The sequence below is a fragment of the Rissa tridactyla genome, chromosome Z (genome assembly GCF_028500815.1).
Source record: "Rissa tridactyla isolate bRisTri1 chromosome Z, bRisTri1.patW.cur.20221130, whole genome shotgun sequence".
In the NCBI taxonomy this organism is placed as follows: Eukaryota; Metazoa; Chordata; class Aves; order Charadriiformes; family Laridae; genus Rissa; species Rissa tridactyla.
The window spans coordinates 78,046,674-78,070,352 of record NC_071497.1 but is presented as its reverse complement, the minus strand read 5'-3'; the positions used below and the strand labels follow the sequence as shown (position 1 = coordinate 78,070,352).

The window sequence follows — 23,679 nt, the reverse complement described above, 5'->3', positions numbered from 1 at the left end:
CTCTTGTGCCATGTCCATTTCTCGGTATTTAAACTTTTCCAAGACCAGAGGCAACACTACCTACTTGCAAAAATATGTAAAATGAAAATGGTTGTCAGGAAAAGCCTCATTCCTTGGAATGTCACAATGCATGAGGACACTGATAGGCTCAAGAAACCATATTTAATCATGGGAAACAACCTGTCACACTAGTAGTTACTTGATAAAAATACAGTTATTGTAACTGCATCAACACTTCCACAACTGAACAGAACAGTGACAGTGTGGTAACAAATCTGATACATGACTACCAACCTTCACCCTATCATATCACAGAGAAAGTTGTGGGCTATTTATTTTATTAATTTTTTTTTTTTTTTACACAAATGGAAAATTATTATAATATGCTCTGTAAACAGTCCATAGGATGGTTGGCCCATTTCATTTGTGCATTGTTTTCCAGTGGGTGTGCAATCAAACATAAACATAAGAGCACAAACACGTACTCTTCAATCACTTCTAGCTGATGCTGGAATCCCACTCTCAGTGTGAGCAACAGCAATGCATGAAGTCCCTCATACCTACAGCTAAATTCTCAGTTCTTAAATTTCCACCAGGCCAGACTGCCGGTTCCACCATAATGTCTTCAGGTAGCTGAGCCTATAACTAATCCACATGAGCCCAAACATCAGTGCCAACTCCTTCTGGTTCTCTGAACCATGCAAGCGCATCTCTCTCTAGCCAGGCTTTCACAGGCTGAATCCCCAACACCACAACCACCACCTACTCCATCTACGTATCCAGCCCCACGTAGTCTCCCACAAATGGAACTTACATGCCTTCTGTAGACAAAGGCCTTGTCTCTCCCACTTGTCCCTCACAGATAGAGCCCTCCAGCCTCCACGTCCCTCACAGGCTCACCGTAAATGTTATGCTTGTAGTCAAGCTGAGCCACCAGTCACAAAAGACATCTTTTTTCTTCCTGCCTGTTCATTCTCTAGCCTCAGTTTCCCTCTGTTGATTCCCTTCCAAGTTTCCGTAAGCTGAACCCAGTTCCCCCATTTCCTCAGGACTTCACAGCTAAGCCACACCGAAGGTGGACACCCAACCCCCTCCCCCCTCCTCTTTCGGGCCACTTTTGCTTTAAAATTTAACCCCTGACTCCATGCTCTCAGAGACATGCACAACCTCCCTCCCCGGTCTGAGCTCCCCCACACTCGCAAGCGCAGTCCCCCTGCGCCACGCCCGACCGCCCCACAGCCCCGCATCGCCTCCAGCCTTCCCCACAGCAAAACCCCAACAATTGCCCTGACGGCATCCCCCCCCCAGCCTTCCCCACCACCACCACCACCACCACCACCACCACCACCACCACCACCACCACCCTCCCGCCCCGCTCCCCTCCACGGCACTGCACAGACCCGGGGCGGAAGTCCCGCCACGGCTTCTGCCCCACTCCCCGGCCCAGGAGCCGCCCCCGCTCTACGGAAGGATACCGTCCTGACTCCAGTAAACGCCTCCGCCCGGCCCAGCGGCCACCTCCGCCATCTTGAAACAACCGCCACTCCCAGCCTGCCCCCCGCCGCCCCCCCAGCGCTGGCCGCCCATTGGCTGCTGGGGCCCCGCGGGCAGTCGGAAGAGAAGGGCATGCTGGGAGTTGTAGTCCTTGAGCGCCAGTGGGAAAGGTGGCCGCCCTCCCCGCGGAACGGCCACTCCCCTCAGACCTCCTCCGGCCGGGAGAACTACTACTCCCGGCGCACCTCGCGGCGCGGCCGCCGCTACAGGGTGGCACGAAGGACATACAGGGTTCTTACCCACACGCCCCGAACGGTCTCGCCGTCGCGCTGAGGGTGAGGGGAGCCCGCAGAGGATGGAGGAGAAGCCCTCCGCCAGTATCAAGCCCTACCTGGACAAGCTCACCCTGGGGGTCACACGGATACTGGGTGAGTGGGGCTGCGGGAGAGCCCCCGGGGCCGGGCGGGGGTGTCGCTCCTTTCTCATGGAAACCGCCCGATGGCGGGAAGGGCCGCCCCCCCTCAGGGCGGGCCCGGACGCTACGGCCTGCACCTCGCCCCGGCAGCTGTGGGGCCGGGCCGGGCCGGGCCGGGCCGGGCCGGGCGGGGTAGGGGAGGGCAGGCCGTGCCAGCCCGAGAACCGGCCGGCAGCCCTGGCCTGCGAGGCCCGGGCGGCTGTGGCCTGCGGGAGCGCCGTGCTGCTGGTCGGACCCCGGCCACACGCTGTCTGGTGGGTTGTGTCGGGATCTCCCTTCCGTCTGGGATCACAGAGCTGTGCTTCTTCTACGCGCAAACACAGACCTCCCTGTTTCTAGCGTCTGAGTCAGCGCAAAACGCCTGAATCTCTTAATGTAAGAGACCCGTAAAAATCAAAAAAAAAAAAAAAATCAAAGAGAAAGCAGTGTTTTGTTCAAGATTGTACGTCATTCTTAGCCTCTGTTGTAGGGTGAGCAGGTGGCGTGCCCAATGGAGGGAGTTCGGTGTGGTGCAGTGTTCTGGCAGAAGGCTAATCTGTGCATCTGCTCAGGATCAGCTCCTCATAAATAATCACCCTGCAGCTTATTCCCATACCCTGAGACTTTTTCCACAATGTGCCCTGCTTCTCATCTCTGTTTTTTGCTCAGATCTTGAGCCTTCTTGCATCTCTGCAGTTCGATTTGAAGTTCAGCAAGAGTGCAAGGCATTCAACAGCTAAAATTAGGGCTTCTCAGACAAAACTTTACCCATGGCAGTAGAATCACAAGAATTGTCGAAAGTATTTGCACGTGTAAAGGATTTTAGCATCAGACCTTTCGTCTCTTAGCAGCTTGGGACAAAGAATTGTCGTATTTGTAGGGCTGGAAAGCAATACATATATCCCAAGTTTGCATATAACAGCATTACAAATTACATTTCCAGAATGTCTTCCTATGAATTTTAAAGCTGGAGGTGACAGCTGTAATTACCTCACCTACCTGCTGTTTTGCGCAACAGCAATTTTCATCTGGTAACCTAAGTGTATCACTAAAAGCATATGTTTTTAGATAGCTGCTCAGACAGGCAAGGTTAAAAGATCAGAGCAAAATTCTTGCCATGGGCTTCAGTGAGGACAGGATTTCATCGTTAATCTCTGCTCAGTGTTTTCTTACTGACTTTATAATATTGGGCGTCTTGGGTTTTTCTTTTTGGTTTGTTTTTTCTGTTTTCCAGTTGTGAGGTCAGGATAACATTAACATTCTACTTGGTGAGAGCATTAAAAAAGTGAAACTACTGATGATCAACAATCCTGGCAAATGCTTCTCTGAAGTAGCTCTTTGTAAAACACTACTAGCCCTGCCTGCATTTTCACCACCCAGACTCAGATGTAAGAGATCTGCATGATGTTAACTATGTCCAAAAGAAATGTTGCCATATAAACTGTTTTGGGTAGGTGTGTTATTTACACCAGCAAAACATGGGAACGCAGGTTTGGCTTTGAAAGTCTGGTAGCGTTCCATTCACAAGTAAGGTGTTTCCTGGTTTGTGTTTGGGTGTTTTTGTTTTACTGCCTGGAACTCTAATGATTTGTATTGTCATTAGAGTTGCAATTATATTGCAATATAGCAATGTGTACCCCAGTCTGTTGCTGTGACGTTTCGCTCTGGTTCTTTTCTCCATCTCTCCACTGCTTCTGGGAATTTTGTGCTTTTTTTCCCGGTGAAGAAGTCCAAAGCATGTGAGTTGTGCCACCGTAATAATTAGAATTGCTTAGCTAATTGGCAAACATTACCAGTCTGTTCAGTGTTTGTTTCATTCAGATAACAAAGGGTATCTCATTCAGAAAGATGCCATACTCAGTAGTTTGCAGCACTAGAAACAATCTTATTTTAGATCTTTTTTTGGGAAGTCTCATGAAACCAGTAGATACTTTTCTGCCTATCATAACATAAAAGCATTAATAGGTTTTTAACTCTGTTAAGTTTGTGAAACAGCTTTTTCAGGAGATAGAGAAGGTCATGTAATGAAACTCAACATATGCCTTTTAAGCAATTTTTTGCTTAAAAATTTTTGCACCTATGGTAGATGAGAGCTTGCGGCCCAATTTTCCAGTCCTTTGTGAACAAATTTTCATGGCAACATTTCAAAAACCCTCCTTTAAACAAGGGGTTTAACGGTTGGGGGCGTTGGGTTTTGTTGTTTGTTTTTTTTTTTTTAACTTGTAGTCTCTGTGGAAGTCCCTACAAGGTGGGAGATTTCTCACAAGTATTGTGGAAGTTGTAATTTGAGGGAAAAAGAGAGGCATCTTTCCCATTGCCAGGATGATTCATTTGCTGAAGTTCTGTGACTAATAGCAAATTCTGGAAAAGTTGATTGTTCACAACTAAATCTGAATGGGAGGTGTTAGCTGTTCAGGACTATACTTCACTATTTACAGTCTTTATTAGATAAGAATTTAACTATTCAGACCTTTTAAAAAGATGCTGAGAGTTTATCCAACTTATAAGTAGTATTAGCAGTACTGTACAAACCGATAATCTTGTGGTTTCCTGCTTCAGCTTTATGTCAGACCATCACATCGACGACTCCTGATTAATACCGCACAGCGTTTTTGGAAGCTCGTAGATGAAATGTACTAAAAATAGGACAGAGTTTACTGTGATCTTTATTCAGAATAGTTAATAAGGAGGATTCTCCCGAACTAGTTAAGCTTTATCCTGTGTCTTTTGCCTAACCTAGGTGGCTTCTTTATTTCTTCCATTTGGAAGAAAAAGCAATCCGTGGCAGGCTTCCTCTTCTCCTCATTAACGTTTAACGGAGCTCCCATCCATTCTTACGCACATCCGTTTAACATGGTCTTCAGTTTACCCACAGGATATTTTTACTATAACGTTCAGGCTTTTAAAATGGAATTTCTCTTTCTTTTGATCTTGGATTTGGTTCAGACTTCTTTAGAAGTTGCAGTTCTCTTGTTCCTAGACATCGTCTTTGACTGATAAGATATTTAATCTTCCGTCATCCCAGCTGAGCCGTTGTGCATGATGAATTAAACATCCTTGCTGTTTTCTTTGATCACAGAAATAACAATTACTCTGTTATTATAATCTCTTAACTTGTCATAAGACTTGCAGAGTTTAGATGGAAAGACTGGTTAGATCATTGATTCCGCACACTTATTTAGAAGCAGAATACATATGGACAGCTTATATTTGAGAAAGAGACAGATCCCCCCACCTTGCATCCACCTGTTTGAAGTGAAACTTGGCAAAACATCAGGCTTCTCTATGTTGAGACCCGCCTTCGCCAGACAGATTACCTAGGTGATCTACTATGATTTTTTTTTTCATTTTTCTGTCTTTAACTTGGAGTTTGGTTTTCTGGTGCTATGTTTTGCCTTTTAAATTATCTGACAATGTAACAAGCAGTACTTCCAATTAAAGAGAAATTTAGACTTCCTGAAAGTGAGCGCTGCTCTTCCACCAGCAGAACAAACAAGGGCAACACCATTGCTAGAACTAAAAGCCCAACGCTGGAGATAAAACCCAAACCAAAGCTCTCTGGTGCCTGCCTTTCCTGTCTAGTGCACTGTGTGTGTGTTTTACCAGAAAGCAATTATTGTATGTGTGACTGCTTTGGGACCCAATACTTTCACAGCAGAGCTGGTCTTGAAAGCCCTGCATAGCGATCACTTCTACTCCACGGCCCTGTGTGCCTGGCTTGCAGTTCCCACAACAAATTAGTAGTCTTTCTGGACCTGATCCAAAATGAATGAAGTCAGTGGGAACTATTTCAGTTGTCTTTAGATGAAGGAAAGCATTATAAAGTAAGTGCAAGGGAGACTGTTCTGCCATCACACACCTGCAAGAATAGCACCATGTAGATTAGTAGCTCACATTTATATAGCATTCTTCCCCATAAAATATTGAGGTGATTTTTATAAATGAAGAGCTCGGTGCTCATAACAGATGTGCATCTGTCCAGCTGGGATTCCTGATGTTTGCTCATGCAGGTGCTTTCAGCAGGATCAGATTCTTTGTCTGATCAAACCCGCTGAATCCAGTGCTGAAGTGTGCCCATCTTTGTGGAATATAGTTTTTAGCAATTTACAGCAGCACTACACAACATCTTGTGTCAAGCTAAGAATACCCTACCCAACTGAAACCACAGGGCATGCTTAGAAAGAAAGATTTGTCTCTCTTAGAGTTTGCCCAGGAACCCATGGTTGATTTTTTTCATGAATCCTTCTGCAAAAGATCACATACAAAATGTGTGTGTATATGTGTGTGTGTGTATATATATATATAAAAAAAATATATATTATATAAATTATATAAATATATATATATATAAAAACCATCAAAGGATAGTATCATGTGCAGCACTAGGCATCCTCATGCCGAGAAGACATGCTGAGTATGGTTACACAGAAAAGAAAGCAAGCTTAGTCACCAGTACAATGCCTGGAGTCGTTAATGCCTTTTCCCCAGTTGTCAGTCAGGTTAACTTGCTAAACTGTCTGTCTCACAGTGCTTGGTGTCACCTGTGCAAGCTGCAAACATGCTCCTCTTTCCCTTTTAGAGACTTCTCCAGGAGTTGCTGAGGTGACTTTTGTGGAAAAGGAGCCAGCCGAACGCCACACAATCGTTTCATGGGAGCAAGTGAGTATTTTCATAATACTGCAGCGAGGTCAGTCTAAATGTATAGCAGCCCATGGAGAATTTCAAATGCCATGGCTACCGTGTGAGACAGCCTGCTACCAAGTCTGATGCACCGTGGAGCCTAAACAGATTTATTTTTTTTTAAATCAGGTATTACTCCATGTTTTAGGCTATCACATGCACCTGATCTGTTAGCGAAATTTCATCAGTGTGGGTATATTCAGAATGACAGCTCTAAGAAGAAATCACATAACTGCAGTAGGCAGCAACCATGGTGACTCAGTGGAGAACAAATATTGTTCTGACTCAGGTCTGAAACCATTTTCCAACACCCTTGGAGACAAAATGAAGAAAATCTTTATTATTTATGGCCACTAAAGGTAAAGGCCTCAAGCTGGAAAATACCACTGAGCCACCCAGTTTGTTCCAGTTACCTATTTCTCTTTTCAGTTTTGGCTATTCACTTCCATTTCTCATAGCCTTCCTTCCACCTCCTCTTTAGCCAACAAATCCAATCTTTTGGTCAAGGCATGTCCCATTGCCTGTTCCAGAAGACTATGAAGGGCACGTGCTACCTTGAGTCTGCTGACCTCACTGCATCAGAGTGTGTGACCAGAGGGCTCCTGAATACCGTTGTGTGACTCTGGCGGGCAGAGATGGCACTTTTTGTGTGTTTTTCACTCCCATGACCATGGGGGAATAATTGTTATCTAGGTCGTATCTGTGGAAGGGACAGTAGAATCTGACTGGCCTTTGGAAAGGGGCATGGCTGAGGATGGAGTTGAGTGAATTGTCCTCCCTCTGCTGCAGCCCTGGCTATGCCCTAATGCACAAGCTCCCAGGGACTGCGCTTGCTACCACTACGTAAAATAAATTTCCAATTGATGATATCTTGCCATTTACAGTGTTTCCTAAACAGTAGGGAAAAATCATTCAGTAGTTTTGGTAACGCCCCATCCCAATTAATGATATTTATGAAGAATTTATAAATCCAGGTCAGAATGTATGTGATGTAAACCTGTGTTATTTACTGAATCTTGTACAGTAGCCAGCAACTGTGGTCAGGCAGAAATGTCCGGTTTTTCAGGTTCGTGCAAACTGATTCCTGGTATCCTGTAGCTGTTGTTAAGGTGTCAGGTTAACTTTGCTGGAAAGTCTGAGGCACCCTGACTGTGAGCCAGCTCAGGCCTGGAAGCAGCAGAGCGACATTCGCTCATTCTTCTTTTGAGTGCAGGGGACTGCTTCTGCTGAATGCGGTATTGCTCTCACTTTCAGGTGCTGCTACTCCTCCAGACTAAATTGGGTTTGTTTCAAAATTGAGCTGTTCTCGTAAAGCCAAATTTTTAAATGCTGTAGCCAAAGCACTTCACTCCAAAGATATAAAAACAAAACTTCAGCTCCCTCCCTGCCCAGTGATGGACTAAGTTAATTGTGGAAGTAAACGGTGAAAATTAAGTAGATACAGTTGAGCTGGACTGCTAATGGTGAAGGACTTCGCTATCTATTTCTTTGCTTTTGGTTGCAGTTGCACTGGCAAGCCTGAAATCTCCCTTCTCGAATTAAAAGATTACTATTTTTTTTCCTTTTTTTTCCTTGAGCTTTGGTAATGAAGTTTGATATCTAACACAGTCCATGCAATTGCATATGTCCTGCAGTGATGAGTAAGTGTAGAGCACTCAGCACCTCACAAGGCCCTTCCAGGATGAACTTGCACTTCACTTTTCCTCAACCTCATCCTGCTTGAATTTGAATACAAGTTTATGTGTAACCAGTGTTCGCCGTTATCGCTGTGTCGGTTTTTTCTGTAGCCACTAGGTGGCAATACTTATGCACATAATCATTCTCCAGAGTAGAGATTTTAACAAGATCTTGTCCCAGTCCGTATTTTTAACTCCTCTCTACGTCTTTGTTTATGAAAGTTTTTGCAGGGCTTTTTGTGTGTTGTAGGGAAAACCGGTCAAACTATTCCCAAAATTGTGTTCTTTTTCTGAAAAAAGCTCTCTTTTCATTGGGACTTACCAAATAAAAGCTCTATTCTTAAGATATTTTTTTTATGTTTTTTTTTCTTGAACCATTTTTCCAGTCCTATTTCAGTTTTACAATGGAAAGGTATTTCTTCTGACCGAGAAAATCTATGGTATTCAGAAACTCATAAAAGAAAATCAACCTTTTATTAACGATGATTGATTAAATTTACATTCTTATAATGCTGGCAATATGCCTTTTTTTTTTTTCCTCAATCAGCTGTGTCCGTTAAATTGAGCTGTGCCCGTGTTGTGCTAGTATTTAAGTGGACGCTACAATGAAAGTTTTAATATCTTAGATCAGCCTCTTGGGTGTCCGTTAACTGCCATGAGGCTTTGCAGGGGAAGGTGAGCTTCCTGGCAGGGAACAGTGCAGTAAGACAGAAGGAGAGTAGAAGAGAATTTTTCCAAGGGTTTCTGTAGAGGCATAAAGAGCTGCTAAGTCTTACACTTCAGGAAATCAAACCTGAAATCAGTTATTGGAAATCAGCACACTCAGAAAAAATATTTAAGGTATATGATTGTACAGTGTTTACATGGGTAGCATCACTTCCCCAAAAATTTCAAGCACAAAATATTTTAATAAAACCAGATAATTTTCTCACCTCTGCTGATACTTAGACCTACCAAGATGTTATCTTTTCCCCAAGAAAGTGAGACAAGCAGTAGAAGGGGAGTAAAGACAGAGTTACCAGGTCACTGGAACACCAGTGCTAATAACGGCGTATTATCCTACGAACAAAATTAGGTTGACAACTGCCCTGCTGCCTTCCATGTGCAATTTTTAAAAGTACGTGTTATACCAAAATATTGCTAGGAGGCACTCTGGTATCTTCAGTGACAATGTGTGAGCGACATTTTCTTTTTGCCTCAACCAGAAGAGAAATAAGTCACTCTTATTGTGAAGAGAAATAAATCATTGGTTTTGGTTTTCAAAAAGCGTTATGGTGAGCTGGAGGTCCCAGAACTCGGCACCAGAGCAGGCCAAGCAAAATAAAGGGGGTCATTTTGCCTGTTCCTCTAATTGGCTTGTTAGCAGTGTCTGAACTGCCCCTGGCTGCCTGTAAGCAATCCCTGCCCACTGCACTGCTGGAACACTGATATTCTACAACTCTGCATGGGAAATTTGTTTTCTCCTTATGCACTTTGTCTACAAAGACTTATTTTTTCTGTAATAAAACTATAAAAAAGCCCTCAAGCATTCTGGTGCTTTCCTGTTGTGGACAGTCTTAGGCTGCCAGACAATTTAGAAACTCTATCTGCACGTATATCGCAGTGGGAACTGCAATGGTGGTTCCTGGCTATTCTAGAAGTCTTCCTTGTTGCTTCTGCCATATCTCCTTTTGACTCAAAAGTATGCATGCAGGCACGTGCATCCACAAGGGCCCTTCTTGCCATCCTCTTTGTGATGTCCTCCATCAGCATTAGGCGAGCCTGCCATCCCTGATTCCCCAGGAGCACAGGATCTGCCCATCTTGAACCTGCCTTGTGGCCCTGAACATGGGAGAGGTGGGGAAGTGGATCCAGCAGAACCAGTGCATGAGGAAAGGTGTATTTTTTGAAGCTGCATACTGCGGGAGAGGCTGGAGGACTTTTGGGAGGTGGATAGTGTTTTTGACACAGTGTTCCCCTCCTGTGGGGCCTCGTAATATGCTGATTAAAAAAGTGGCTACACAACACTATCCTCAAGAGAATTGCTAAATCCTGTTCTCTGTTGCAAGGGACAGGGCTACCCCAGCCTCATATCTTTCAGGGCAGGAAATCCAAGAAAGGTGATCTCTTGGGGATGCCCCCCACCAGATCAGATTTATAAAAGGTACAACAAGAAAGTCTCAGTAGCTTACATAAATTAACATCTTCTGCATTCACTGGCAGCTAAGGCAGACCAGTTATAAAGCAGCATGACATTAGGGGGAGAGAAAGGTGGCTGCTGACGTGTTCTGCTATGTGGAAGCCCTGAGAAGTGACATAAATCCCTTCCTTCTGTCCCCAGAAGTTGAATAAAACTCATTCAGGTTTTTAGAGAAGTCCCTCTAGAGCAATATGCTTTGATTGCTGTCCTTTTCTTTAGTATATTTGCTTAGGATGCATTGTTACAGCAGTGCTTTAAGTGAATTGCCATATGTCAGTGTTTTAGCTCTGGATCTGGTGTTGATCAGGTCTTGGCAGCAAGGCTCCCCTGGTTCTAATATTCTTCTCTTTCCTCAGTGGACTGTGCTTTCTTGGGGGACTATTTGGGCATATTATGGACAATAAACAAAAGAAATATAACCCACACACCATATTGGGCACTTGAGATATTTTGTTTTGTGGGCTGATGAGTGTAACCAGATGACTGGAGTGAAAATAGCCTGTTGCCAAGGCTGTGGTTAAGCCACTTCTGGCACGTTGTTAGGAATATTGTATTTTATGGAGCTGGAGATCACAACCCTGGAAGCTACGAGTTGAGCAGGAGGAGTATAGAGCTTGAGAAGCCCTTTTTAAGATGTAGTAGTGGCTTGTTTTTCTGACTCTGCTGTCAAAAAAACAGTTTTGAAGTCATAGGATCATGTGGCTAAGCATAATCTGACAGATTAGTCAATCCTTTCCATCAGATGGGAGAAATGGATATTAGTGAAGCTTTCTGTATGGATGCCTTTTCCTATAGACCCCATATTTGCTCTGGTACAGCATTTTCCACCCATGTATTTTGCACCAGCATTTGGAAAGTCATGCAAAGGACATGGTTAGAAGAATCTTAAAATAAAGTGGGGAGGGCAGCCATTTGGAGAAATGTGCATGTGTTGATCTTTGCATCCAGAAAAGGAGGATTCAGAGCAGAAGACCTATCCAGATGTGATTTTTCCCTTGTCTTAGTCAGCTGTGTTTGTTAAATTGGTCTGTGCCCATTTTGTGCTAGTATTTAATTGGATACTACGGTGGAAGTTTTAAAAGCTTAGATTTTGTCATCCCAATGGACCTGGTTCTCCTGCTTAGAGGAGAACACCCACTGAAGTCAAGAGAGCAGCTCTTCCCATATATATTTTTACTGCTGGGGTAGATTACTGAAAGCTGGGTGGGTTAAAATGGACTGAAAGTGGTGTGTAAACATTTATACTCTCTGAGACTTTGTAGCAGGTCTGTCATAGTTTCTTTCTTCATAGTTTTAAACCTAGTCACTGTGCTTACAGCTACAGCTTGAAATTGGAAGTGGTGAAAGCACAGCATGAAATTATAAATATTTAGGACTGAGAAGAACCCACAGAAGAAGGTGTGTTGTTAAAGGCATTTGAAGAACTTCAGATATGTCTGTGTGGTTTAGTAATCTCCTGAAACTAACCACCAGGGCCTCAGCCATCAGCAGACCCTTATCAAAGGATGATAAATTCTTCTCAAAACAAAGTTTCTACAGTATTGGATTCTTTGCTTTAATACCTGTTGCATCTGGAGATTTTTCCTACCTGGGGTAGGAGAGCACTGTGACAATGACCAGGCTGCTGACAAGCTGCAAAGCCGTCAGTGTCTGGGACTCATCAGTAGCAGTCTGTTGGCATAAATGGATATGCTTAGAAAGTAAGCTAACACGCAGGAGTGAAAGTTGTGGGCATGTTAGAGGGCCCTGCACAGCGTATACACCACAATTTAGGGGACAGGGACTGTAGCAACTCAAAGAAAGTGACTGTGAATAAGGCTTTAACAGGGAGAAGGACTGCCCTGGTCCTAGGGGAGGGAGAGAATGTGCACAGGAGGCCGCCAGCACCTTCCCTTGCTCATGCCAGTCACCGATGACCAGAGGCCAGTGTTGCAGCTGGATGCACAGGTGGCAGGTAGCTCCTGCTGGGTAGATGCATTGAGGCAACATCAGGGCAGATGACTGGATACACACAAGTTGCAGACATGGCAAAGAATCTGATCGGTATCTGAGATGTTAAAAATCCGTGTCCCGGGTGAAGCAGAGCTACATGAACTGCATGTGCATGTTTCTTTTCCTTAACTACCGGTTATGAGAATATTTTTCCTTTATTTTATGAGACTTTGAATGTTGCATTTTCTGGTAGCTGTAGGGAAGTAGTTCCAGCAGAGGCATGGTATTGGAAAGCTGTTAACATCTCACTCCTCTGCTTTCTCCAAAGCAATTCCGTAACTGCTCCAAAACCCACCCGGGCCTCTGAGGCCAGGCTGTAAATACCTACCTGAATAATGTGTTGATCTGTGGCAGGTTAAGCTTATATGAGGGACAGCACTACTGACCTATAAATGTTCTTAAAGTTTGTATTTCTGTCTTTTCTTGCTTTGAGTGTCAAACTTAACTGCACAAAGAACAGGACATGTCCAACAGCATGTCTTTAAAACTGGCTTAATGAAAGAAATACACATTTTTTAGAAAAGGCTGAAAATCCTGTTGCAAAAGTGCTTGAATTTTCAGACATGCTGTGTTGCAAATCTCACATTATTTGTCCATTTTCCTTGTAAAATGTGGGTCCCAGAGTCCTGTGATTATCAACAAGTCTCAGATCAACATTTTAAAGAAGTTGTCATTTCCCCTCCTGGTTTAATGACAAAGCTTGACCCTAATGGGGCTTATTTGTCTTTGTTCCTGAGCAGATTTAAAAGAACGTGGGACTGAAAAACGAGAATGACCACAAGTTGCAACTTGGAGCTCAGACTGCAATTAGGAAAACTTTTTCACAAGGAGGGTGGTGCAGCCCTTTGACAAGTCAATGCAGAGATTGTGGAACCTGCATCATTGGAGACTATCCTGAGTTTTGGGGTCTGATTCTTTTGGAATCTTGAGTTTGAAGATACTTTAAATGCAAACTCACTTCAATATTTCTCAATATGTTTGGTTTTGTTTTATTTTTCTCTAAAACAATTACAAACAAAGCAACTCCTTTAGTCATGCATGTTGCTTGTCTTATTAAAACTGACAGGCTTCTCTACTGTTTCATTTTGTGTTCTTAACGTGTCAACAGGAATGGAGGGTCACAGAATCACAGAATGGTTCGGGTTGGAAGGGACTTTAAAGATCATCTATTTCCAACCCCCCTGCCATGGGAAGGGACACCTCCCCACTAGACCAGGCTGCTCAAAGCCTCATCCAGCCTGGCCTTGAACATCTCCAGGGATGGGGCATTGACAACTTCCCTGAGCAACCTGTTCCAGTGCCTCACCACCCTTACAGTAAAGAATTTCTTCCTGATATCCAGTCTAAATCTACCCTCTTTCAGTTTGAATCCGTTGCCCCATGTCCTGTCATTACACTCCCTGATAAAGTGTCCCTCCCCATCCTTCCCGTAGGCTCTCTTTAGGTACTGGAAGGCCGCTATAAGGTCTCCCCGGAGCCTTCTCTTCTCCAGGCTGAACAACCCCAGCTCTCTCATCCTGTCTTCATAGGACAGGTGCTCCAGCCCTCTGATCATCTTCGTGGCCATCCTCTGGACCCGCTCCAACAGGTCCATGTCCTTCTTGTGTTGAGGGCTCCAGAGCTGGACGCAGTACTCCAGGTGGGGTCTCATGAGAGCAGAGTGGAGGGGGAGAATCACCTCTCTGGATCTGCTGGCCACGGTTCTTTTGATGCAGTCCAGGATGTGATTGGCCTTCTGGGCTGCAAGCACTCATTGTTTGCTCATGTCCAGCTTTTCATTCACCAGTACCCCCAAGTCCTTTTCCGCAGGGCTACTCTGATCTTGGAGTGACTGTTACTGTCAAAGGATGATATGTCATCTCAGTTGGGGAACAATCCTGTAATAATCATCTCATGAGTGGGCTGCTTATTGTGAAATTTTCCCAAGTCATCTTTGCTAATACAGTAGCACAGACCCAGGAAATACACAGTTTTCTCTCAAGGTTTTAGGATGACATATTTGAGCTGATTTGAGTCATCTTGGAGTTCCTTCTTTTTCCTAACGAAGATTAATGCCTTTGGCGGCAAATATTTCTGTACCAGTATTCAGTGGTTCTTTGGGTTTGAGGCATGTTCTTCATTTTCCCATAACACTTTGTAATTTGCAGAAAAACTCCTGCGTATTGCCAGAGGATTTAAAGAATTTCTATCTGATGACCGATGGCTTCCAGATGACCTGGAGTGTGAAGACTGATGGTGAGCCCATATATTCCCCTCCACTGATACCCTCATTTCATTGCAGCCAGCCTTTCCTTTGCAGAATCTCTTTAATTTCAAAATTACTTTCTGCACAGTCAGTACACATCTGTCAGCATCCTGCATTGGTCTGAGCAAAAGCATGTGCAGCAAGTAATTTTGAATGAAAAATTAGCACCATGTATTAACTTGCAAAAAAACTAAGCAGTTTGTTTCTGCTAGGCAGCTTGATCAGTGTCTAAAGAAAACTGACCTCTGAATTGGTAAGTGGCTGCAGTTCTGCATTGTGGTTCGGAAAAAAATATGACTGCACATTAGAGATCCCTTCCTGATGCAACAGGGCATAGCCTGTTGCTTGCATGTGCTGGAGTTCCACAACAGTCCTGTACACTGAACACTGGCTAGAAACCAAACAAGTCTTCATGTCATAAATACCATTCTGTAATACACTGGCCATCTGTTGACGCTCAGATTTAGATATGTGGTTTAAATCTTGTACCTAGACTCCCTCTGTAGTTCATGGAAAGAGCAGCTCTAGCACATTATCCTATCATAAAGAAGTAAGAAGAGTCATCATCTGATAATGGCTCTTTCTCATTAAAAAGCGTATGTACATGTCAGAGCCTGGTTCTGCTTTCCACGATCTAAAGTCCATTCACTGCAGTTATTTCTGGAGTCAGTGGTGAACTGAGCTTTATTGTTCATCGTCATTTGTCAAGAATCAGGCAGTTTGTTCACTCTGCACTGGAGCCGTGCAACTATTAACCTGTCTCTCATTGCCTTCAAGCAGGGTTGTCACATTGGGCTGTGAACACTGCTTGCTTCTGGAGATAGGTGTCAAATACGGGGTTTTCCTCAAGAAGTGGAATTTCATTTCAGACAGTTGACTGGGCATGCTCTAAAGGGCAGAGATTGTAGGTTTTTGGGGGGTTTTTTTATTGTTTTTTTTTTCTTTGTGTGTGTGTATGGTTGGACTCGATGATCTCAAAGGTCCTTTCCAACCATGAAGATTCTATGATTCTATGACATCAGGGCTCTAGCACCTGACTGAGTCACATCATGTTTCAAGTGGGATTTAGTGTGTTGTGACCTCTGAAGAGTCTTGTTTTTAGGGCATACAAGAGACCAAGGCAGCTCACATAACTATCTGGTTTGAGCAAGCATCCAGTAGTGCCTTCTGAGGCTCTTCACACTGGCGCGTGGCTGAACAGGGTCCTTGTTGACTTGGTGTCTGGTAATAGTACTAGTCCTCAGAAGCAAAGACAGGTGACAAGTCCTCAAGCATTCATTCAGGAGCACGCACGTGTTGACACACTGATAAAATCCTGTGTTGGAGTGGAAGCTAAGAGGATGCACCGTGAGCATATACATGGGGTGGAAGAGGACAAGCTGCCCAATAAGCTCTGAATGGGTGGTGTGTTTTATAGTAGGAAGGACAGCATCAGGGAAGAGTTTTGACGAGGTGGCTGTAGCTAGCCGGGATTTTTAATAGCCAGTTTCATAGGAGTGGGGTAACAGCTGCAGCTTAGGCTGCAGGCTAAGCACAGGCTTAGCCAGCAGTGTAATTCTCATAGATGCACGACTCTGAGATGGTGTTGTGTCACCTGTAAGTGTGATTCTTTGTTTGAAAAAGCTTAATTTCTGCTCCTGTGGAGCCTAACTTGGCTAAGTGTCCAGGCCTGCTGGGTATATCCATCTTTTCTCCCCCTTTGTGTTTTAGAAGAGGTTGAGTTGATGTGTGGAGGAGAAGAAATACCTCCTATGCTTTCCTGACGCTGGATGTGATTAATGATCAGTTTTATTGCAGATACCCCAATGCCCCTGGGCTCCATGGTGATTAATAGTATCTCAAAGCTATGTCGGCTTGGGGGTTCCTCTATGTACACTCTGCCTAATGCACCAACTCTTGCTGATCTGGAAGATGACACAGATGAGGAAGGTAAGGTCCTGTTAACAAGCTAATAAATGTGGTCTGTCTCATCCCTTTTGCTCTGTTAGGGTAATATTAGCGTATAGCACATGGATATATAGCAACATAAAAGGTCACTCCACATAGATGTTGGGGGTTTTTTGTCTACTGGGCTGGATCTGCTATTATGTCCTACTAGTCCCCTGCAGCCTTGACAGGTAGACCTGTATGTTGTGAGCCTCATGGGGATTGTTAATGCTGTCAGTGGCTAGTATTATTTACATGTTCTTTCAGCAGCCTGTCAGCCCTCCCATTCTGCCTTTTCCCTCTTTAAATTTTTAAGTGAGGCTTCCTCCAGTGATTGGGCTTCTAAAGTCTTTGTGTGCTTATGGGTTTATGTGAACAAAAGATAACAGTTTTTGGCGTGGTAGTGAAAAGGCAGCTGGATATGGAAAAATAAGTTTGAGGTGACACTGGAAAATATGTGTTTCCAGACTGCCTAAAAAAGCTGGGCATCCTGCAGAGAAAAAGAAGACAAAAAGTCCAGTCTTTTTCTCAGATCTTTCAGTCTAACAAGACTGGAAGAAGTAAGAAGATAAGAACAGAGCCAGGTGTCATGCTGACTCCTTAACCAATTGCTATTTGATTTCAGTCTTATCTCTGAATCTCTGTAGCTCTTGTAGCTTCTAAATGTGGCTGAACATTTTTTGCACATTGCAGCTTGGCTGCAGACCTGATCTTCTAGCAATTGTAATGAAATGGCCCAATTCTGCTTCCATTTAGCCACTCAAACCTCCACTGGTGCACTTATAAGGTACACTGAGAAAAAGTTACATCCCCACCAGTGTTCTCGTCCTGACTTTCATGGAAGGCTGTTCTGAAGAGTACAGCCCTTGTGGCCCCCTTCTTCCTCAGCAGCATTAGAATTCAGAATTGTATTCTGTAAGAACTTGCAGCTGCACGATTCCAAAATAGTCCTGTAGAAGGGCTATGTGGTGGCTGTGGGTCAGAAGTTGGATATGAGTCAGAACATGTGGCTGTTGAGAAGGATGGTGATGTCACACTGGAATAGATGAAAAAATGGATATGTCTCCCAAGTACATAAAAGTCTTCTGTCAAGAGAAAAAGAATAAACTGTTCTCCCTGTCCTCCTTAGAAAAAAAGAAAGTGGGGCAAAAAAGAGATGGTGGATAAAACAGAAGTAGTGGGCTTCAACTGCAACAAGGAAGATTCAGGATCCACATCAGGAAAATTTCTAAGTGGTAACAATGGATTTGGGTTGACTGCCTGGAGTTTGTGGCATCTTCAACACTGGAGGACTTTAAGAAAAGATGAGACAAACGCTTCTCAGGAGTGACATCTGTAAAGCTGATCGTGCCTTATGCCAGGGAAGGACTAGAGGGTAGCTTGATGTCTTTTTTCAGCCATCAGATTTTGACTCTGTGTTTTGTTTTCCTAATGAAGATTAAATTTTATTTATTCTTTTTTTTCACACAGGGAACTTAATCCTTTCTAACAAGTATAAATATAATAGTTTGATTTAGTTCTTCCTCGGCTGATGTATTAATAAGTATCAAATAGATTGACTCTTTGCACCTGATGCACAGTCACCTTTCCAAACATGTTTCGTTAAGATTTTTTCTCTGTTTTCAGGTAACGGAGACAAACCAGAGAGGCCACACTTTGATTCTCGTAGTCTTATCTTTGAATTAGACCCATGCAATGGGAATGGGAAAGTTTGTCTTGTTTATAAGCATGCTAAACCAGGTAAGACTGAAAAGAGCAAAGTTAGCCATCTCTTGTGGATTGTATCTGGAGGCCACATGCACAGAATCAGCCTACATTTCTGATCTTCTTTGCAATTTGTAGATGAACAATTGCTGGGATGTCCTGTCTCCACTGAAGTCAGGGGCTAAACATTACAGCGACTTAACTGGAGCTAACATTTTCCCTCCTTTTAGTGTTTGAATCTGAGTTATAGCTTACGATTTCTGCATGCACAGCATACTTGCATACTGAAACAGGAAAGCATTCACGTATGACCTACAGACAGTTGTGTTGAAATAATGCAGAAGGCTGGAGCTCAGCCACTAACATATCTTTGGTTACTTGCCTGTCTTGAAACAATTCCCTTACATTTTGATGAGAAAGACTGTAGTGCTGCTTAGAAGCAAAGGGTAGATGTTAAAAAAGGTCCTTAGCTGACTGAGACAGACTTAGACTGGTTCTTCCACTTTGTGCATGGATGCAGAGCCTCCAGGTGCTAACTAGGTCAAAATTTGGCAGGAAGGGTTGAACAGGAGAGCAAAAGATGTGAGCTGAGCTGTTCCTTCTGACAGATATAGAGAAAACTGCTGTCAGTCAGGTGTTAGTGAAATACCCAAGTCACTAGTACAGTAGTTGTCATCTGACACAGTGCACAGGTCACTAGGTGTATGTGTATACCCGTATGTTCGTGGTGTGGAGCTGTGCCATTGTGATATACCTATTCTTAAGAAAACCCTTTCGTTGTTATCTTGTGTCTTTCGTTGGGTGTGACTGCCACACCCAAGGCAGAAACTTCTTACTTGTCCTCTTGCCTTACAGTCTTAGCGATTTCGCAACATGCAATGGATAACCAGGGCAAGGGGAGGGAGCGTTGTTTACAGGTGTTGATGTCAGCACAGGGGGCAGTGTGTTTAATTGACAATGTTCAGCATCTCAGTTTCCCAAGTAAAATCACTTCTTTTTATGCTCCAAAGGATGTCACCACCAGAGAAATATTTGATCACTGTGGAAAGATTGTGCAAAATGTGTTTTTGTTGGCAGTACATGCTGCTATGAGTTCCAGACTCTGGACTCAGTTCAGCAATCCAGATGACTGACAGTTGAGTTAGTTGCTTTTTACTTTGTGGGGTAGATAAATGTTTGCCATAATTTTACTTTGAACTTACACTACAAAGTTGTTGATGTCCAATCATGTTCCAAGTAGAACATCAGTCCCAAATTGGGAAGGAATAGCATTGGATCCATTTTACAGTGGGGAAAATTAATATAATGGCTACTGCACGAGTATTTTTAGTAAGACTGGGAGCAAAACCAAGTCCTTTTCAGTCCCCATCCTCTAACTGTTAAACTGCATTGCCTCCGGATAGTCATCTATGTTAGTCGGGGATGCTGCATTTTAGAAGCTGCAGCCTTTCTGGTAAATGTGTTGTGTCTTCCACCTGACAATGGACAGGGGTTGATCTTACCACTACAAAGCAACAGTATAATTTGTATTTGTTTTGTTCTAGTTACCTCCCCAGACACAGAGATATGGTTCCTGGACAGAGCTCTGTATTGGCATTTCCTCACCAAAACCTTCACAGCCTACTACCGCCTGCTCATTACCCACCTGGGTCTCCCGCAGTGGCAGTACGCCTTCACCAGCTATGGGGTCAGCCCCCAGGCCAAGGTAGGACAGCAGGATCCAGCTCATCAGTATCTCGTATAAGTATAGACTGGAAAAACATCTTCCTACCTTTTGACAAGCAGACTGTAGGCTCAAGTGGGCCTCTACAGTGAGCTATGGAAAGGGCCTTGAGTCTTTCCCCTATAGAGTGTTAACAGTCATTTGTTTATGTTAGTGGATTTACTAACATTGTGTTAACCCTGCTTTTCTCACCCGAGTTGGGCTCTGCCTTTGACCTCTAATAGCAGTCAGTAGAACCCCAATTATTTCTTTGCTTTCTTGACTCTGAAACCAAACGCTGCTTCCACGAGTGCTGGCAAGTTAGGAGATGTAAAGCCATTCTTCTCCACAGCTACATAAGATTTGTCTAGATCAGTTTTCTGGGCATAGCACCAAACAAGAACCTACTGCTCTCTGGGTGGACAGGAAAGTCCAGGTACACATTAGGCAGAAGCCCAGAGGAAGACCATAAGCTTGAGCATTGCCAAGAATATTAATTCCTTTGCATCCTCCTCAGTTATGAAGGGATGCCTTGATAAAAATGGTGCCCAAAAAGGGGCAATTTAAATGCTAACAGTCCTAAAAATAGTTATAGGAGAGCTCCAGGTACAGCCCGGTGACAATTCCATCCCCTTATTATTATTAAAATTGCTATTCTGCTCTGACGGAACGCTACTATTAGAGGCTCCTGCCATTCCTCTGTGCTTGACTTGGCCTTCAGCCCTGCTTCCACCTTCTGAGAGGTCGGGGAATGGACCTGACAGTATTACCAAACACAGCACGTAAGTCTGTGCAATCTCTATGCATGTTGGCAAGGTGGATCTCAGTGAGTGTCCTGCACTTCACCCAGACATGACAGCTGTCTTACCAGCATGATGCTTCTTGGTCCCACCTCAAGCCTGTGCGTACATCAGAACTACCCACTAAAATCACTGATGGCTTCCCACCTATCAGTGGCTTCTAGAATTTGGCTCTTCGTATTTCCGGTGTCTTCCCTTTTACACTGTGCTCTACTTTATCAGTTAAGGCTGTGTACATGGTACTCTAGCATATGGCTGTGCTCTGCCTTTCTGTAACTTTCCTGCTAGAATATTTTATTATGTTCAGTATATTCACAAACCCTAGTGAAATCATTCATCTATTCCGTAATCATGCAGCCTCTGTTAGTTAAAATCCTCCTAGTATGTTAACCATTATCGATTTTAAAGGTCTTCAAAGGTGGTGTATTAAAGCTGGTTTTCCCTTAAGTGGTACACTAATAGATTGCCATCTACATTTTGATATTGATCTTTTGTTTATCTTGTCCAAGGCTTTGCTGATGGTTTCAGTGATGTTTGTAATACTGTAGCCCCTACAGTTTTATTTCCTGACTTTGTCAATGGAAAACTGATATGAAAAACACTAAAAGATGAGAACTGCAGGGCATAACATTGTGGTGGCATCCGGGAACAAAAAAAAAATTGTTGTGGTCACTTCTTGATGTAAAATCAGGCCGAAGAGAAACAAAAACAAAATCCTTTGTGTAAAGAGTTAAAAAAACCTGCATTTTTGTATGTGTGAAGAGGGGAAGGGAGGCTATATTTTGAGAAGTTCAACTCGTTTGGTTCCAATTTATAAGCTCTTTTAAATGCCAAGGTTTTTTAATCTTTTCTGCTTCTCTGAATCTAAATAAATGTGGTTTAGTTTCATCCCCTCTCCCTTTGCTTTTCCTCCTGTGGTTTAAAGCAGGAGTTGCTCCTGATAGGAGTTACACTGCAGGAAAGGTAGTGTTAGGTTTGTGTCTGGTTCTCCTCTTCCTTGTCTGGAATGTGGGGCAGTTCCAGGGCTGTAGCTGTAGCTGAGCCCTTGTGTATCCTTATCACGAGGCATTCTGTGCAGGCCTGTAAACTGCAAACTGATAAGTGGTATATGATTAAAATCAGATCTGGGGTGTGAGGGGGAACAGGGTGGAAATATCTAATTGTAGCTTGATTTTAACCTCTTCCTTCCCCACCATCCTGCCTTTCAGCAATGGTTTAACATGTATAAACCCATAACCATCAACACAGCTCTCCTTTCTGAAGAAGCTGATTCCTTTGTGAACAAGCTGGACCCCAATAAGGTATTTAAAAGCAAGAACAAAACTCCAGTGATGAAAAAGAAACCACCCTCCCAGCCAGCAGGCTCCCAAAAGAGTCACACAAGCATGACCTCCTCTAAGACATCCTCACTAGCTGGGAATTCTTCAAGGAAGTGAGATCCCCCTGTATCTGACCCTGGACAGCATTTGCAATAAGCTTTGATGTTCTCTGATGCAGAGTCTCAGTGGTTCAGACCAAGTTCCTTTTGCATGAATAGATGTGCCTGTGGAAAACACTTTGCAGCATTTGCATGAAATATAGCCACGATGTACTTTGACAAAGGAGGGAGGTAGTTCCTGGAGACTCTGAGAAAAAAACTTGAGAAGTTGATTTTATTCCCTTCCACTACTTCCAGCATGTACTTTTCAGAAGGCATGAAGGAGCCCTTGATGTCCCTGCTCTATAGGGAAGCTTTTGTTCCTGTGCAGCTACAGCAGTCAAATTAAAGCAAATGTAAGTCACCATTACTTGAATAGACCCATGCTGAAATACGGCATATGAAGATATTTCTGTCATCTCCTTTGAAAGAAACCTGTCCTGACCTTGCATGCCATGGGAGCAGGGTGGAACCTGCTGAACAAGTATCTTCTGCTTCAGACAGAATGAAACTCCACACTTCCCTGTGCTTCTTCAAACTTCTGCTCTGAGATTCATGGCACAAAGGGACTTGGGGCGTCCATGTCTCTGCATTGGCCTAGTCACTTGCTCTACAGCCCAGACCACTTCTTGGCCCTTGTGCCGTACCTTTTTGTACAGTGGCGTCTGTGTGCTGTCCTTCCCAACAAGCCTGAAAGCAGCCAGAAGCTGCAAGATCCCTCATTGCCTCTGCTTTCTCCTCTTGTGGGAACTGAGCCAGGGCAGATCGGTGGTGTTAAGAGTCCCATAAGCCAAGAGGAACCCTTGGTTTGTCACACATTCATTTGCAAAGTTGACCATTGTCACTTTTCAATTGGGCAGGATCTGACCAGGGGCCACTGAGATCCTACAGCCTTAGAAGCCCCTGATGCTGTTTTCTGTACTGTAAGTTTTCAGGTTCGAACTGCACTTTAACCCATTCACTACTGGTTTTCAGTTATATCCAATTGTTTCCATTACTTTTCTATGCCATTCTGTCTTCTTAGATGTGCTGGAAACATGGTACCAACCAACATATTTTTTGCCTAAGCAGGGAAATCAAAGTCACCGTATTCAAATAAACATTGAGTATTTAAATAGCATCATATTTTATTTATGAAACAGTCACATAATTACATAAGAGAAACCTACCTCACAGGGATGTTGTGAGGCTCTCACAAGTATTTGTATGGCCTTCAGAAAGACGAAGCCACCCTGTAAGTGCTTAATAGTATTTTAATAAAGATTTTAATATTTTCCTCCAGAGTGATTGGGTATTTGAAGATACTTTTGGGAGCACATGCACAAGGATGTATGGTAAGAACAGGGTGCAGGCTGGATTGTGTGGGCATCTTTTTTTAAGGCAGTGGAGAATCTCTCACTGAGAAGGGAT

The 23,679-nt window shown here is 43.7% G+C and overlaps 2 protein-coding genes across 6 annotated transcripts in view; one reads left to right on the top strand and one right to left on the bottom strand.

Annotated features, from left to right (window-relative positions):
* KIAA1328 (KIAA1328 ortholog) overlaps window positions 1-1,768 on the bottom strand; it is a 175,954-nt gene extending 174,186 nt beyond the window's left edge. For 2 of the 3 annotated variants that reach the window (XM_054184650.1, XM_054184652.1), the window contains exon 1: window positions 1,476-1,722. In XM_054184650.1, the coding sequence (XP_054040625.1) occupies window positions 1,476-1,587 (112 nt within the window). In that variant the 5' untranslated portion in view covers window positions 1,588-1,722. Of the gene's footprint in view, window positions 1-1,475 lie in introns of all 3 variants that reach the window. The other variant, XM_054184651.1, reaches the window with a different exon arrangement.
* On the top strand, window positions 1,734-23,550 carry TPGS2 (tubulin polyglutamylase complex subunit 2). 3 transcript variants are annotated; one of them, XM_054184654.1, is made up of 7 exons: window positions 1,734-1,922; window positions 6,528-6,607; window positions 14,623-14,710; window positions 16,518-16,649; window positions 18,273-18,386; window positions 19,895-20,055; window positions 22,061-23,550. In XM_054184654.1, the coding sequence occupies exons 1-7, from the start codon at window positions 1,850-1,852 to the stop codon at window positions 22,286-22,288; spliced, it is 876 nt and encodes a 291-aa protein (XP_054040629.1). In that variant the 5' UTR covers window positions 1,734-1,849; the 3' UTR covers window positions 22,289-23,550. The 3 variants fall into 3 exon arrangements, 2 of the variants coding, with proteins under 2 accessions (XP_054040629.1, XP_054040630.1); XR_008463671.1 differs by lacking the exons at window positions 19,895-20,055; window positions 22,061-23,550 and adding an exon at window positions 17,340-17,433; XM_054184655.1 differs by lacking the exon at window positions 19,895-20,055 and having other exon boundaries at window positions 22,061-22,203.
* Window positions 23,551-23,679: the final 129 nt, after the last annotated feature.

What these genes read in the sequence shown, in the direction of transcription:
- TPGS2 (XM_054184654.1), top strand. Translation starts at nt 1,850, where the DNA reads ATGGAGGAGAAGCCCTCCGCCAGTATCAAGCCCTACCTGGACAAGCTC. An exon ending in CAATCGTTTCATGGGAGCAA is followed by an intron (nt 6,608 to 14,622) that starts GTGAGTATTTTC and finishes TGTAATTTGCAG; the next exon opens with AAAAACTCCTGCGTATTGCC. An exon ending in CTGGAGTGTGAAGACTGATG is followed by an intron (nt 14,711 to 16,517) that starts GTGAGCCCATAT and finishes GTTTTATTGCAG; the next exon opens with ATACCCCAATGCCCCTGGGC.